This window comes from Colletotrichum phormii (assembly GCF_030913505.1).
Source record: "Colletotrichum phormii strain CBS 102054 chromosome Unknown BDP81scaffold_4, whole genome shotgun sequence".
Classification (NCBI taxonomy): Eukaryota; Fungi; Ascomycota; class Sordariomycetes; order Glomerellales; family Glomerellaceae; genus Colletotrichum; species Colletotrichum phormii.
The window spans coordinates 976,751-991,888 of NW_026851446.1; the positions used below are offsets into that span (position 1 = coordinate 976,751).

The 15,138-nt window shown below is 53.4% G+C and overlaps 4 protein-coding genes across 4 annotated transcripts; all 4 read right to left on the reverse strand.

Moving 5' to 3' along the window:
- Positions 1-67: 67 nt before the first annotated feature.
- On the reverse strand, positions 68-1,728 carry BDP81DRAFT_161144 (CDP-alcohol phosphatidyltransferase). Its single transcript, XM_060582032.1, has 4 exons — positions 1,330-1,728; positions 943-1,256; positions 507-753; positions 68-396 (listed from the first exon to the last, which is right to left on the reverse strand). Exons 1-4 carry the CDS (start codon positions 1,566-1,568, stop codon positions 276-278), a joined length of 921 nt encoding a protein of 306 aa, XP_060448908.1. The 5' UTR covers positions 1,569-1,728; the 3' UTR covers positions 68-275.
- Positions 1,729-2,421: 693 nt separating this feature from the next.
- On the reverse strand, positions 2,422-3,768 carry BDP81DRAFT_312447 (Gti1/Pac2 family protein; the record flags this gene model as incomplete). The annotated part of the gene is made up of 1 exon (XM_060583804.1): positions 2,422-3,768. The coding sequence occupies one exon, from the start codon at positions 3,766-3,768 to the stop codon at positions 2,422-2,424; it is 1,347 nt and encodes a 448-aa protein (XP_060448909.1).
- A 1,242-nt stretch (positions 3,769-5,010) lies between these two features.
- On the reverse strand, positions 5,011-5,750 carry BDP81DRAFT_161166 (uncharacterized protein). The gene has a single exon (XM_060582034.1). The coding sequence runs from the start codon at positions 5,650-5,652 to the stop codon at positions 5,236-5,238; it is 417 nt and encodes a 138-aa protein (XP_060448910.1). The 5' UTR covers positions 5,653-5,750; the 3' UTR covers positions 5,011-5,235.
- Positions 5,751-6,375, reverse strand: BDP81DRAFT_161165 (uncharacterized protein). Its single transcript, XM_060582033.1, has one exon. The coding sequence runs from the start codon at positions 6,269-6,271 to the stop codon at positions 5,849-5,851; it is 423 nt and encodes a 140-aa protein (XP_060448911.1). The 5' UTR covers positions 6,272-6,375; the 3' UTR covers positions 5,751-5,848.
- Positions 6,376-15,138: the final 8,763 nt, after the last annotated feature.

Consider the following 15,138-nt stretch of genomic DNA (forward strand, 5'->3'; position numbering starts at 1 on the left):
CCCTCTGTGCGTGTACATTTAATTTTACAAAATTTTGCCCACCTTCCGTAACGCCCCTTTAATACATGTTTTGTTACGTACACTGATGCGCCACACCTGATGGATGAACTACATCTCGACTCCCCACGAGGCTACGGTTACGTAACTTGATCATTGGCGGTTGGATCTCAACAGATGACCAGAGCGAGCTTCAAGTGTCTGAGCAGTCACAAGCTCTGCGATGATGCGGAGAGTTGGCTGCCACTGATGAAAGGTAGAGAGCTCTGTCAAATCGATTATACCTTGGGAGGCGGAGTCTTGGGAGGCGGAGTCTTGGGCGGCGCAAGAATCTTGACCGCATCCTTGGTGTAAATGTAGCTTGCGCCGCTCCAAATAGTGGTAGTGGCAACGATATATCTAGCCACTAGTCAGCACTACAAAATCCTACAAATTCACCACGTCGCCTTCTCCTCTAGTCTCGTGAAGAGAAGTCGAACATCGGCAAAGGGGATAGGGGGTCAACATACTGCATGGCTGTCAAGGGTGTCGACAAGTCATAGCTGAACACCGGCGCGGCCGTCGTCAGGCCGATGAGGACGAGTTGGAGGAACGTGTTGTATTTGCTGATGGTCGTGGGGTGAACTTCGGCCGAAGGCAGGGAAAAGTCCCAGTACCGCGCAAAGGTCTTTGGCGGCGGGAGGGAGATCCAGCGGTAGTAGATGGCGGAGATGGCGAGGCCTACGTCGCGGCCTAGGATGATTGTTGCGAGCCACACTGCGAGGCACATAGAATTGTCAGTCTACGTTGTCTTCTCCAAAGCAGAGCGTCGGTGTGAGGCATTCAAAGCACTTTTTGCGCCACCCCCTTCCTTCCCATCACCTTATTCGGTCCCTAGGGGTGTGATCTCCGTCTGTCTACGGAGGTTGAGGGGAACCGAAGTCAGGAAAAGAGAAAAAAACCTACCCGGAAGAGACCCCTGGGCGGCGAGGCACACAGTAAGAATGGTCATCAACATCTTATCCGCCATCGGATCAATCACAGTCCCGACGACAGTCTGTTGCTTCCACCGCCTCGCGATCCACCCGTCCAGCAAATCCGTCACGCCGGCGTACGCGAACAGGCCCAAGGCCCAGGCATGTTGGTCGTGGAGAATAAAGTAGCCCACAAACGGCGCGGCCACGAGGCGCGAGAGCGTCAGCAGGTTCGGGAGGGTGCGGATGTCTTCGCGGAGAGTCGGTGGTAAACTGGGGAGCTTCGCGACGATCTTGCTCGTCGTGCTGCAGCAATCTCATACATCAGCCCATGCCTTGAAAGAGGAAAGACCTTTGGGAGGGCAAAAGGAAAACAAACCTGGGTGGTTTACCATCACTCTGCGAAACATAGGGAGCGACGAGCCGGGGTCGGGTTTGGCGCTGAGGTGGGTGGTTGAGAATGGCACTCGCACCAAGCTTCAACGTCGGGCGATGCCTTGCCGGTGACGGCAACGCATGGAGAAGACGATTGCTGCTGCTAGGACAGAAGCTGTTTTGCACGCGGCCGCATTGCGCCAGAGACAAAGCCCTGCGGCCACCGAGCCTAACGAGCAGCATATCTGTGTTCTGGAGCCCCGACGTAGACCGCAATTGAACTTCACTTCGAATTCGGTGCGATTGATTGGATGAATGACGATCGCGAGCTCACGTGCGAGTGGAAGACGACGGGAGCTACCCCCCTTTGCTGTCAGCGCAGAGCTCTTTCCTCAAAGCCTGGGTACCTAGGTACCAAGGTAAGGTACCTTTCGTTCTCGTCATTTGGTAAGCTTGGTTCATCATTGGCCCGTGTCCCAAAGCATGTCACATACTAGAAACCCCTGGCATTAGAATATTCTCTTTTACTGCATAGTGGAAGTTTTTTAGTTTAATTGTCCTTATTGAAGTGTAATGTAGCAAAGAGCTACTCTGTCTAAGTGATCACTCTCATCGAATGGAGCACTACAGACCACGCACACCCAAGGTAGGTAGTACCTAGACACACGATCATATCGCATGATGATTCGTTGTGTCGAGCACAACATGCGTGTCTGTAGACTGTAACTGCCTTACAGGTAAACTTTTCGGTATTCCCAAGAAACCCCTTTTCCCTGTTCAGTATACCCTCACATACTCCTGGTCGTAGGTTGCGCTCGGCTTTGCGCACCTCTGTTTTTCTTCTGAATCAAATAACCTCATCGCAAACCGCAACCTCGACGCCGCGCTACCCAAGCACCTTGGCGCCTGAGTTCAGAGTCTCCCTCTGTGATGCGAGGGATTTGGAAACCCTGCAACATTATCCACACTGTCGTTCAAGGGCAATCCTCTCTGGTGATCCGATCCAACCAACGTTGGGTCCTCCTTCTACGCCCAACAGCTTCGTGTTGGACACGTATGGCGACTTAGACGTGCACACATCTAATCCAACTTCTGTTCAGGTCCTTCCAAGCGTGTTGTTATTGCTACTCGGCCAGCCTGCACTTCCTTGCGGCATGTATTGGCCTTGGTCGTCGTCGCCTATCTGGTCAAACGTGTTCCAGGTATCGCGGTTGAGTCCCTCAATGGGGAAGCCCTGTCTGTCACCGCCCATTCCAGACTCGTTGTGTACGTGCCGGGGAGACGGCGAGGGAAAGGTCTCGTGAGGAGACATGTCGTGAGGGCGTTGGGAATACAACATTGAAGTCATGTAGTTGTTGCCTCCGCCCATTGACCTTGAAGGGTCGCCTGAGACAGCTGGCAAGCTGCTAGCAAGACCCATTTCGGGGCCCGTTACGGGCTCGTAAGCTGTTGAGTGTCGTCGAGGATGATGCTGGGACTCGAGTGCCATGTTTCGCGACATGTCGGGAGCCAAGCCAGCACTCGACGGATACCGGCCTGCACGGCTCAGGCTGTCATAAGCGTAATTTGGATGATGAGGCTGTGCATAGCCAACGTTGCCGACGGACCCAGGAACTGGATTCATGTACGACATGTACGGTGGATGGCCGAATTGCGTCGCAGGCATTCCGCTGATGTGTAGCGAAGGCACCGACATTGCTCGTGACAGGCTCTGGTGGTGGCCGTTGACTGGGTAGTGTTGGGCGAAAAGTCCATGGCCTCCTCGTGAGTCGTCCATCTCCACCTCGTCAATTGGGGCGCGGAAGTTTTGCGACATGATCAACTCCCCTCTGGGAATGATGGTGGAGAGCTGGTGGTCTTTTGAAGGGGCCATCAGCTTGCCTTCTGTGACGTCTTCAACGTTGTAGTACGACACAAGGTGGTGCGGCACGCCCTGGTAAGTAACGCTGATCGTCTTCTTCACCAGTCCATTTTCCTTGAAGGGGTATGAGTCGACCAGGGATCCGATCAGCGCGCGCTCGGCGTCCTTGTTGCCGCCTTGCGAATCTCCCATGCCCATAGTAGAGGCTGCTCCATTGACGCTGCCTTGGCGCGCAACCTCGGGCTTCGTCACGCCTGTGGGTTTCTTGTTACGTTTCATGGCGCGCTTCTTTTCGCCTGGTGGGAACGGCCGGTCGAGTTCGCGGTAGATGAGAAAGTTGCCGAGGATACGACTGGGACTCCAAGCAACTCCGTCAGTCCAGCGCTTGATGCCGGACGAGTGCTCCTCGTAGATGAAGACATTGCCGCTCTTGATGAGATCCTGGCGCTCGCGGTCGTGTGGTCTGCGGGGAACATGGTGAAGTGCACTGCTAAGACATGCTTCAAAGAGAACCAGAGCGTCGAGTGTGGAAGCGACGTGGCCGATAAAGGTAGGGTTTAATGGAACATTGGAATTCGCCATTTTGGCTTCCGGTTGCGCCGAGTCTAATCGTGTAAGTTACTTTGAACGTTGACAGGAGCGGCCGTAGAGTTGCGCCACTTACCAGCAGTATGTGTATGCGGCGGAAAGATATCGAGTAATGTGAAAGGTTCGGTCTTCCCGGGTGATGATGATGGTGACGAGGAGGAGGATGGAAGCTAGCCAGGCTAACTTGGCTGGAGATGGCTCGTGGGAACAGAGATGAAGCCGCGTAGTTGAACGTGATGTTGAAGGTAGGAAGCGCGAGGATGGATGCAGGACGTAGACAAAAGAAACGCCGATGGAAGGGGGAGGGAAGAAAGTCTTTCAACGGCGAGAAGAAGATTAAGACTTGTTAAAGCTAAATTTCCAAAGCGTTGTTCCGAAGAAAAGAAGAGGGAGGGGAACGTAATGGACAGGGTAAGGTAAGGCAAGGAAGGTACTACACGGTACGTGTGTGGAGCTCTGAATCTGCAGCAGCAAAGACGCGGGACTGTGGTTCGCCCTGCGTTTATCGTAGTATCCAAGTTGCGAGACTGTGTGCTACCGAACGCCTCCTTCTTCACCTCTTGGTCTTCTGGTTCAGCCAATGAGTACAGAAGCTGTGCTGGAAGACTCAAGGTAGCCGTCGCCTGATGCGTGAAGCTTGAGGTGACGGACAACGTATTGGTGGAAAGAGCTTGGGTGTGGGATGGCGCGACGGGCTCAACGCCTCGGATCGGAGAGAGAGTACAGTTTTGGACTGGGCCAAGCAGTAGACGAAGCTTGAGGGGGGAATGTGTACGGCCAGCAGCAGGCAACGGGATAGATGTTCGTATATGTCTACCTTATGGCTTGGTGGCTTGCGTGGGTCAGGAACCGTAGGTTGATGGTGAGATCCAGTGTTTTAAGGTTTGTCAAGCGCAGCACGGTTGAATGTTGGCGGCGTGTTAGCTGCGCGGTCTGGGTTTCCCTCTGTCCTGTCGGGGCGGCTTGCGGTGAACTGGTTGATGTCCAGGTTCCAGAACGATTACTGTGGTAAAGGTTCCAAGAAGAGAAGGAGTGATGGAGCTGAAGGTAGGTTGGGTGAGGACAACTAGCTGGAGAGAGCTTCTTGTCGCAAGGGAATGAGCGTGGGCGGTGGTTGATGTATGCGGCGTGATATGCTGTGCTATGCTGTGCTATGCTGTGCCGTGCTGTGTGGTGGGTGGAACGGACCCTGAGATCTTAGATGTCGGGAAGGGAGTAATCAGAAGGGAGGGCCTCGGAGGGTTTTGATTTCTTGAACCGAGCGGTTGGGCCTCGAACTCCTGGTATCCTGAGCTTCGGATGCTAGGGACTGCAGCAAGAAGTAGATGAAGTAGGCTGCAGACTGGATGTCGCCGAGGACTTATATGAATGTCGGTGCCCGACGGTAAAACTGGTAATTGCGCGTGAAGATCGGGACACTGGATGAAATAATATGTCCATGTACTCTTTTTTGCAGTGCAATCAGGGGAGGAGTGAGAGAGCGCGCGCGCGCCCAGGGCAGCCGAGAACAAGATGGAGGTGCCTCGAGCTCAGAGAACCAGGATAGTACAGACAGGCCTGGGTTAAGACAATAGACAGGGCAGATCGGACCCAGGGCTCAAGGCGGGATGCCGACGTAGGGCCAGGCAAGGTGCCGCGGTCGAGGAGATCAGGAAGCTGTTTGAAGCCGAGCAAGGGTAGCAGATGAAGCTCTACCATGTACGTCGAGAGCCAAGAAAGACAAGGCGGACGGGGCAGAGGGCAGAGCGGCGGTGGCGGTAGCGGCAGCACAGGATGTAGAGGTGGTGGAAGTGGAGGTGGAAGGCGACAGGCATTCGCGAGAGAGAGAGAGAGAGAGAGAGAGAGAGAGAGAGAGAGAGAGAGAGAGATCAGTCGCATCAACAAGAGGTACCGGTAGAGAGAACACAGGTGCGGGAGCCAGAGCCCAGAAACAGAGCCAAAGAGTCAGTCCCTTTCCCTCCAAAAGCAGAGCCGGTGGGTGTGGAGGCAGGACAAGGCGGAGGAGAAGACGGCGGCGGCGGCGGCGGCGGTGGGACTTGGACTGGGACTGGGACTACTACTGGTAACTGTGTACCTATCCGTAGAGGACGCAAAGACACACAACCCAGCTCGCAGGATACAGGGGTGCCAAGCTAAGAAGGGTTATGGGGTGTGAAGAAGAAAACGAGAGAGAGAGAGAGAGGTGGGGTACAAGAGGAGTGTGGATTAGAGGCAGGGGGGAGGGCGTGTGGGAGAGACGGGGAGGAAGAGGGAGGGAGTGCGATGTAAGAGGGGAGAGGAGAGAGGAAGGGAAGAGAAGGAGAGAGAGAGAAACAACAATGCAGCGGGAGGAGTGCCCTTGGGTATGCGTATGAGAAAGACGACTGTGGGCAATGGAAAGATGCGGGCAGAAAAAAGAGAAAGACAACGACAGAGAGAGATTTTGGTGTGTGAGTGCGTGTGTGTATCCTACGTATGTGTGTGTGTGTGTGTGTGTGTGTGTACAAAGTACATACATACATGCTTGGGTGGGTGGAGGTGGGTGTAGGTGGGTGATGATGGTGGACCTGGAGAGAAAAAAGGACGTGCCAGATGCTGGGGGAAACGCTCGGCGATCAGAAAAGCAGAAGGGAAATACCTCGACCAAGTTCAGCGCGGACCAAGTCGGCAGGGCAGGCAAAGACAGGGTAGGTATCGTATCCGAACAAGACTAGAGAGAGACAGCGAGAGAAAGAGAGAGAGAGACAGAAAGAAAGAGGGGCCAGACATACTACACTCGCAGTAGGTACAACGGCGAGTCTGCGAGTACCATCATCCGTACCGTACCTGCGCCAATGCCAATACCAATTAATGCCAGCGCCATGGATGGTGTGGAAGTCACAAGTGTGTGCAAGAGCAAGGACCTTTTCCTGCTCTTCCTGCTGTTGCTCGGTGCTCACTACCTTTGGTACCCCCCCCCCCCCCCCCCCCTCTGTTACCTACTTCTCATAGAATACCAACCTACGGATACCTACCTACCTTAATGCAGCACAGCCTTGAGATGGGCACTTGTCAAGACCAATGGGTGGGTTGATTGATGATGGATGAACAAAGTGGCCGACATAGATGGCACCTGGACTCGACTCGACTCGACTCGAGTCGAGTGAGTCGAATGGACCAAGATTGCCAAGACCTGCTGCGCTTCTCTCTACTGTACTTGTGTGGACTTGTTCCCTATTGCTGTGGCTCAGGCTCTTTCTGCCTCCTTCTTAGTCTGCCTCCCATTCTACAACACCCTGTGATGTTATCTCATCCATGGCCAGCTCTGGCTTGTCATCTGTGCCGATGTTGGTATTGCCATCCGTAGATGCTTGGCATGGATTGCCCATTCTGCTGTAAGTCGGCACTACCACGGCACATTATACCGAAGAAGCAAAGACTGGCATATGGCGTGTGCAAGGCAATGCGCAGAAGTCAGATGCTGGTCAGATGCGGCTGCTTCTGTTGTCGTCCTCTTTCTCTCCCTTCTCCTCCTCCTCGCAGTGATGTTGTTGGTGTGGGAGGCATGGATGGTCAAGGTTGGGCCAGGGAAAGAATCCGACAAGGTTAAGCTCAAATGCCTCAAGGCAAGCCTCTCACACAAGCACCAAGAGGGGGGGTAAAGAGAGAGCTTGGGCAAGGCAAGGCAAGGCAAGGCAAGGCAAGGCGACGGGATCGAACGACAACTGCTGGCCGGTGCTTGATGCTTGATTCGGGATGCTGGCCATAGTTTGCCTGATTTGCCTTTTGGCTTTCGATGCCAACCGTTTGGCGGGTCGGCGAGAGTGAGTCTTTCTCTCGTATTTTTCTGCTTGCCCTCTATTGCCGTACCCCAAAGCATTGTTCGAGGTCACTTACGTTAGCTTTCAACCGAGGAGAGATATCGATGCCGAATCCATCACCATCTACAGCAAGCCAACATTGAGCATCATTGCAATAGTGGCAAGAATTGTGAGAACCGAGACGGGCAAAGGCAGTTGCCGCTTGGTATGAGCAATGGCAAAGATACATGAGGGCAGATAAAACATGCAATAAACTTGATGTTGCGGGATCTGGGTAAGAGGGGAAATAGTGGCGCTGCGGCAGGTGGTCCGGCGTCATGGCAGAGTGCAGAGTAACGGGTGTGCAATTGTTGCAGATATTGGGCACCTAGCATACCTACCCACCTCTTCCTGGCAGCGGGGAGCTGCCAGACGGCAAGGAAGGGGAGTGTGAGCCTATGTGTACGTCTATGTGTTTGGAGCCTCTTCCTCTTCGATAGTCAAAGGACCTCTTGAAGGCCTTGCGAAGCCATGCGGTGTTGAGCATCTGCAAGTTGAGGGGAACAGTACACCACCGAGCACTCAATGTCCGCGAGGTATCAGCGTCAAGTTCGTGCTCGGGTTGAATCATCAAAGTCGGGGAGAAAAGTGGTCGACAGGCACGAGGACAAGGACAGAGACGGCAAAGAACGGTTGGACTAAAGGGAGAGAAGGGGATGGATAGGCAGGAAAGGTAACTGTAAGCTGGATAGGATAAGGTCGGATGGAAGGGATGGGATGGGATAGGCGTTAAACGGTCGAGTGTGAAAAAAGGAAAAGGGGAGAAGGAGGGGGGGGGGGGGACGATAGAGATGAAGATGGAAGAGGCAAAAGGCGGCGATGGGGGTGGAGGATGGGCACGGCCAAAGGTATGAGGAAGAGGTAAGAGACGTGCCGGCGGCGGCAACATCAACAACCACCCTCAAGTGTTGAAACGGGAAAGACTGAGGCGCAGGTGATGCAGTACCTGAAATTGGCAGTTACTGGTTGCGATTGTCGTTGAAAGAAGCTTGATGCTCTCCTCCTCTCTCCTTCTCACTTTGAGAATCTTCAAGAAGTATGGAAGTTGCGAGAGGTGATGAAGAGACCTCTTCGGGACGGGGTACATGCCCCACCAAGACGTTTCTGTCAGAAGTAGGTAAGGTACGTATCGTCGACAGTAAACGCTCTTTCTTGTGCTTGTCTTCTAGTGCTCCCTTACAGTTCCCGGCCCCTTCCAAGTTCCCACTCTTTACGGATACATTGATTGACCTTGCCTTGACTGGAGAACAAGACGTCTGGGCCAAGTCCAGCTAACCAACTCAAGGGAGAGACGAGAGCATGCACGTGCCTGCTAGTGCTGCCTCAGCAGACTGCTTCTCTCCTTCTGCTCCATGCCTCACAAATCCTGCCTTGCCATGGAGGACTGTATACGGTAAATTACAATGTGGGAAGAGGCATGAACCATCCGCTAAAGCACGGCGTCCGACATGCCATCGCTTGTGACATCCATCCCTTACAACACAAAAGGACACTCGACACTCTGATACCGCAACGTTCGACGGCTACCCAACGGCTGGCCCTTGCACCATGCCTTGGCTGCCCGACCTTATGCTACACACTGGATGGAACCTCCTATGACACGCCAGCCAAGAAGAGAGCACGGTCGAGCTGGTATAGAAGGCGGCAGCGGTGGGGGGCCGTGGCAAGATGAACAGAAGGTTACGGGAAGGGAAAGGCAGCGCAGGGAGAGCACAGGCGGCGGGCTCGGGAGCCAAATGTTGAAGAAAACAAGGAGGGAAACAGAAGAAAACAAGCCCGCCCGTCCAATGCCAAGGTACCTTGTCATGCTTTGCCAGTACCAAGCAGAGGGCGTGCAGCCTGAGAGCCTAAACTTTGAGACAAGGAACATGTCTGCGCTGAACACGTAGATTTGCTGTTACTACGCGCACACAGGCCACCAGACGCGCCAGAATCCACGAATGACCCAAAAATACACCAAATTCGGCGTGACTGTCATCAACAACAGCGTTCGCAAGGTGACATAAAGATATCACAAAAGGAAATGTGCGTATTGATGCACAGGAGACAGAAATCAGAGACTGCCATGTACCCGTAGATGGTAAGCAGATTCGGCTTCCGCGATGAAAATTTGGAGAAGAATGTAGAGTAAAATCAAAAGACAAGGGGATTGAGCGGGCCGCTAAATTTCATCTCGACGCATCCATGGCGACAATCAGCCTCTCAGCTACCTGGTTCCCTACCTGCCCGTTGGTAAACCTCGCCCGTTGAGAATTATCTCATTTCTTGCAAGGCGAGGCTAGGCCAGGCCCAGGTGAAGCAAAAGAGCCATCGTACGGCGATATGCGAGGCTGATCGATGCCTTCCCCGAGTAAGGTAGGGCTATCAACGCAATTGCCGCGTCAGTCAAGCCACTGTCGTGCCCCAAAACGCTCGGGTATGGATGGTATTGATGACGCTAACAAAAGAGAAAGCGAGAGGGGAAGAAGAAGAAGAAGAAGAAGAAGGGAAACAGGGAAACAGGGAATGCGTAAGGACCACTGGACAATACGTAAGATGAGGCATCATCAACCATCGAGACGAACTTCTCTAGACGAGGCGAGCAGCATCGAAAAAGCTTTGGCTCAATACAGCCTAGGTGTTCTTGCATAGTAGCAGTACACAGTGGATGGGTGTGAAGAGTGATCCCGGTTGCGAGGATGCATTTCATCTGTAGAACCATTCCACGTTGTCCCAACGCTACCTTGACTTGGAGAGGAGCATCGAGGCCACAAGGGGTACGTATGTATCCGTACGTGCGCGCGTACGGATGCCAACTTGGTCTTTCGTAATCGAGGACTGCCCTCGCCAACCACGTCTATATCGGCAGACGGGCTCTTCTACCCCAATTCCGAAGCGCGCCAGGGACAAAGCCGAAAGACAACGCCGGGCGATGCAGAGTTAGCTCCCATCTAGAGAATCCCTCATGTCCTGGTTTCGTCCCGCAGTCTCTGGTGTTTGTCCCGACTGCGCCGGACTGAGACAGGACGGGGCTAGGCCAATGGATACCCCCAGCTTCAGTCCATACTCCATCCGGTGCTTGGGTAGTGTGCGGATGGATCGTCGTGTCCTCGAGGTACTGCTATGTAAGGTACTCCGTCAACTTGTTGTCGTAACTCATTAATTACACGTCGGATGCTAGTAGAAGAAGCATGATGTGGTGGTGTGCGGTAGGTACAATCAAGGATTGGCTCAAGCACTCTCTCAGTCTCTGGAGAGTCAAGCTTCCTCGCCGTCATTGACCAATGCACCTTTCCCCCTTTGCCAATGACCGTCTGTGCCTGCTGCTCGTGGGATAGGATTTATTTTTGACGGTGCAAATTTGCCTACCGTCCTGTTACTTCTTTGGTCCCTTGCCCGGCCTTGCCCTCCCTCGCCCGCTTCCCGCGTGGCATGCTAAATTGACTACAGCTTTGCCTTTGGTCGATGTCACTCTAATAGATTGTTATCAAGAAAACTCTACCCACGACCCAGTGGCTGGTGTAAGCTCGAATGCTTGCTGCTTCCCGCCCAGCGCGGCTCTAAAGTCGCGCCTTGTGCTTAATTAGAAACGGAACAAACCCCACGTAATTTCTCAACCGCACAGCGCATAAGAGCGTCTGGCAACAGAAATGTGTTTGGGATCTCTAGTTGATGCCGATAATAGCACTTGTGTCGCTGTCGAATCTCGTCGGCACGGTGCCGGAACCATTAGGGCACATATCCTAGCACTTACGCCGTTGGGAGACAGACAGCCGATACGTACTCTAGAGCCAGAGCCAGGAATGGCACTCGTTGTCGCGTGGTACGTCTTAGGTAAGACAGACAGGCACACATGGGATGTGAGTACTCCGTACTCCGTATGCCGATGATGGTGGCTCGGTTTCGCGGTGCCAAACGCCTGTGGCTTTGCGTCAGGGAAACAGGGAGTAGTTGAACAATGCGTACCAATAGAGACTAGACAGGCCTGCCGTGCCTCAGGGGACCGTGGCTTGCTGCGTCGGCTTCGCTGATTTGGCTGAGCTAGAACTCCGCGCGGGTATTGATTCGTGCCTGACCAGGGCCCGGGCTCCAAACCCTACACGGTAGGTAGCTAGGATCGGTGGAAGGGTTGTGAAAGGGCATGGGGAGGTGACGAAGATCGATTTGACGTCTCGGCACCCCAAAAGGTTGCAGAGTTAATGATAAAACCAGTATTCGTAGTATACTACTATCGAAGCTCTCCATCCCTAGCTGAAGCTCATGTTTGCGCTGACGTGTTCGAGTACAATTCTGCTAAGACACTCAGATTTTGGCGGTGGGTTGAGTCTCGCTATACTTGGTAAGGATATACATGAGAAGGGTTTGAGTATTGACGAGACGAGGCGACGGCAGGCTCAAATGCCATACGCTTGAGTGGAGCATGGGATCACCACTTGGAGTCGGCCGAGTGCTTCGTTGTCGGAGTATCCACATACAGTAAGGTACGAATGAGACGACACCACACAGCACCACCTAATGTATTTCCAGAGTCGAGACAGGCTCATCGCGACAATGGCTGCATAGTTACCATGTGAAAGAGTGCGAATGCCTGATCGTCGGTACGGATAAAGCAACTAGGAGTAGCAAGGAAGACAAAAGGAGACGAGACATACAGATAGATACAGGGTTCTAGTTTGAATAGACTGGTCGCGGTAACTTCGCAATGAAGCGCGATCCGAGCAACGAACGGCGGGTCCGCGGGTTTGCGAACCCGGCCAACAGCCTCAGTCGAAAAGTTAACTGGGGACCAACGTCCGAAAAGAAAGAGGCCGAATTTTCATTGACGGGAGAGAACAAGTGCTCATGTCAAGGTTCCCTAGGCCAGGTACAAGCTCGCGGTAGAATTGCATCTGGGGGTACGGATACACTTGCATAGTAACTACTTTTAGGGAGGAGTTCGCGGATAAGGTAGGGGGAGGGGACGGTCAGTAAGGTAAGAAAAAGCAAATAACGATAGGGAAGAGAGGAAAAAACAGAGAAGAAAAGACTAATGCCATCAAGCTTGTCACCTCAGCAGGGAACAGGGTGGACAGGATCTTCCATGTCGTCTGCAGATGCAAGCCGAGCCAGTAAGTTGCGAGCTGCAGAAAAAGGGACCACAGGCCACCCCTGCTCCTCAGCACCCAACGCCAGGAACCCAGGCGGGGTGGGAGGCTCAGGTCCCCGAGAAATTGAAGAATGATCAACACAAGGGTGGGAATAGGGTGGGTGGCGGATGGAAAGCTGTGCGACGTGCAGTTCAAAGAATGGATGGCTGGATGGTGATGTGAGGTGGGTGGTGGTGGTGGTGGTGGTGGGGGGGTTGTAGTTGAAGGAGCGAAAAGGGTGAAGCGGGAGCAGAAGGGGAATGGGGCGTGGATCACATGGCCAAGGGCCGTGGGGTGTCTGCCAAGCCGCGAAAAGCACGAGCCATTGATGCACGTGACCTGTTGCTCGCAACACGTACCCACTCGGGTACCATTCTGACTTTGGCTGAGAATATCCAGCCAGTGCTCCTTGGTACTCACCGTCCTGAGCCTTTCTTAGGTACCTTAAGGTATCCTGTGGACCTTAGGTAAGGTAGGTCGGATCGGAACAATGCAATCGCCCGTCGTTTCCTCCGAGGCACCTCACCACGCTCGTGCCGGTAGGTGGGCCTCACTCCGAGAAGCCTCAGTGCTTGCCTCAAGGGCGTACTTAGTTAGCCAACCTTCCTGCAGCTTTCTCTGCCCCTGGAGCTATCTGACTAGTGGTCTATCAGTCTGGCGTACGTCGTCAACGCTATGTACGGATATCCGTACGAATTATTCTTCTAAGAAACCAAGCCATGTCACTTGCTGGGAAGACCACAGCTGACACACGGCCTTGTTGAAATGGGACATTAGGGGGTGTGGGATCAAGACCAGGGGAGCTCACACCACCCGCCGGCAGTGTAGTGTACGGAGTATCGTCATCCTCCATTTTGAGGGTCTGCCTACTTTCCGAAACCGATGGCTACAACGACAATTTTGACTACAACCTATAACGTCGTCGTATCAGTTAAGGGACGGTGTGCCGAACTGGCCGAACGGCTGGGAGTGGATCAAAGATTGGTCGCCGGGCATCATGCAACGCCTAACTTACACAATTGGACACTTGTCCCTTCCTCTCATCCTTAGATAGCAAGCACTGGTTCCCCACTTGACACCTGTGTGGATGAAGCTGGGCAACTCTATTCCAACAGAACCTAGATATCCGTACGGATACATACCCAAGGCAAGCTAAACCGTCTCATCGTACCTTGAGATGGTGTGGTGCAAGTGCCCACCCGACATCCGAGAGCTATTTCTCGCTTGGCCAACTGCTCTGGATTTAGCTCCAAGAAACACCCAGCATATTCCTCGACAATGCTAACCTTCTTGGCTTAGTAGGGCGAGCCGATTCCAGTCATAAAGATGAAGGGTCAACAGGAAGAATGCAGCAGCATAACTTCAACTTGCCTGGATCCGCCTCATCGCCGTCGGCAGGTGTGCAATGCGTAAGGTAGACATCGTTCGTTGTATGTGTCTAATACGTCCAGAGGTACAACAGTACCTATCTGCCGGGGCACACTGACTGTGCGCAATGGACTTTCATTTCTTTGCAATACCTAGTGCCAGATCAGAACACGAGGCCGTCAAAGTCAATGGTTATCTAAGTTCTGAAACTAGGCTCAGAAACGTGCACTTTACCTTTCATGGCAAGCCGATGACAGGGCGTATATACATAGTTACGTACGTGTATAGATTGACAAGTGCTGCACGATCTCTTGGTCTCGGACTCCGAGGTGAGCTACAGTCACCTTCATATCAACCATGCCTGCCTCTGTGCCTGGCAAGAGTTCGGTCCGTTTGGGTCTGTAGCAGGCTGTTCCACGCAGAAGTCAATTCGACTGTTGGTAGTGGACGAGGCCATGCGTCCAAACACGCACGTTGGTTTGCAGCACGACAACTTGCCGCGAGTCTGGGCGGAAATTTACTTGCGTGTCAAAAATACCAAGACTCATCCAATTGCATCAGTCAAAGCTACACGGTCAGTTGGCAGAAAACGTTACCACAGTAGAGCAAATAGCCGGGGGCGGGAAAACTCTCCAGCTATGATCCACGGCATTTGTGACTATCACACTCACACGCCGGCTTCGTCGAATCGTTGCCAAGATTTCATAGCAAGCTCTTGCGCCGCAGCTGGTGTTCTCGGGGACCCGGACCCAGAGTGATCAGTACAATGTTCTGATTATCTTGGGATTAAGCAGGGGAGCTATGTCGCGTCACCGACCAGGAAGGGGATCGTGGAGAACGGCAATATCCGTTTGATTCCATCGAGACATGCTCCCGGCGTTGCTACTACTGCTAGGGATGCCAGCTTAAGCTAACGTCGGCGGCATGGCAAGTGAGGGTGCCATACAAGCGACTGTGCGCCCTAGCTACCGCAGCATCATCCGGCACCTACTGTGTAGAGTGCTGGGTTGCGCCCGCTTGGTTTTGACGAAGGGAAGGTCGAAGCCAACGCGCCAAGGGAACCGAAGTGCTTG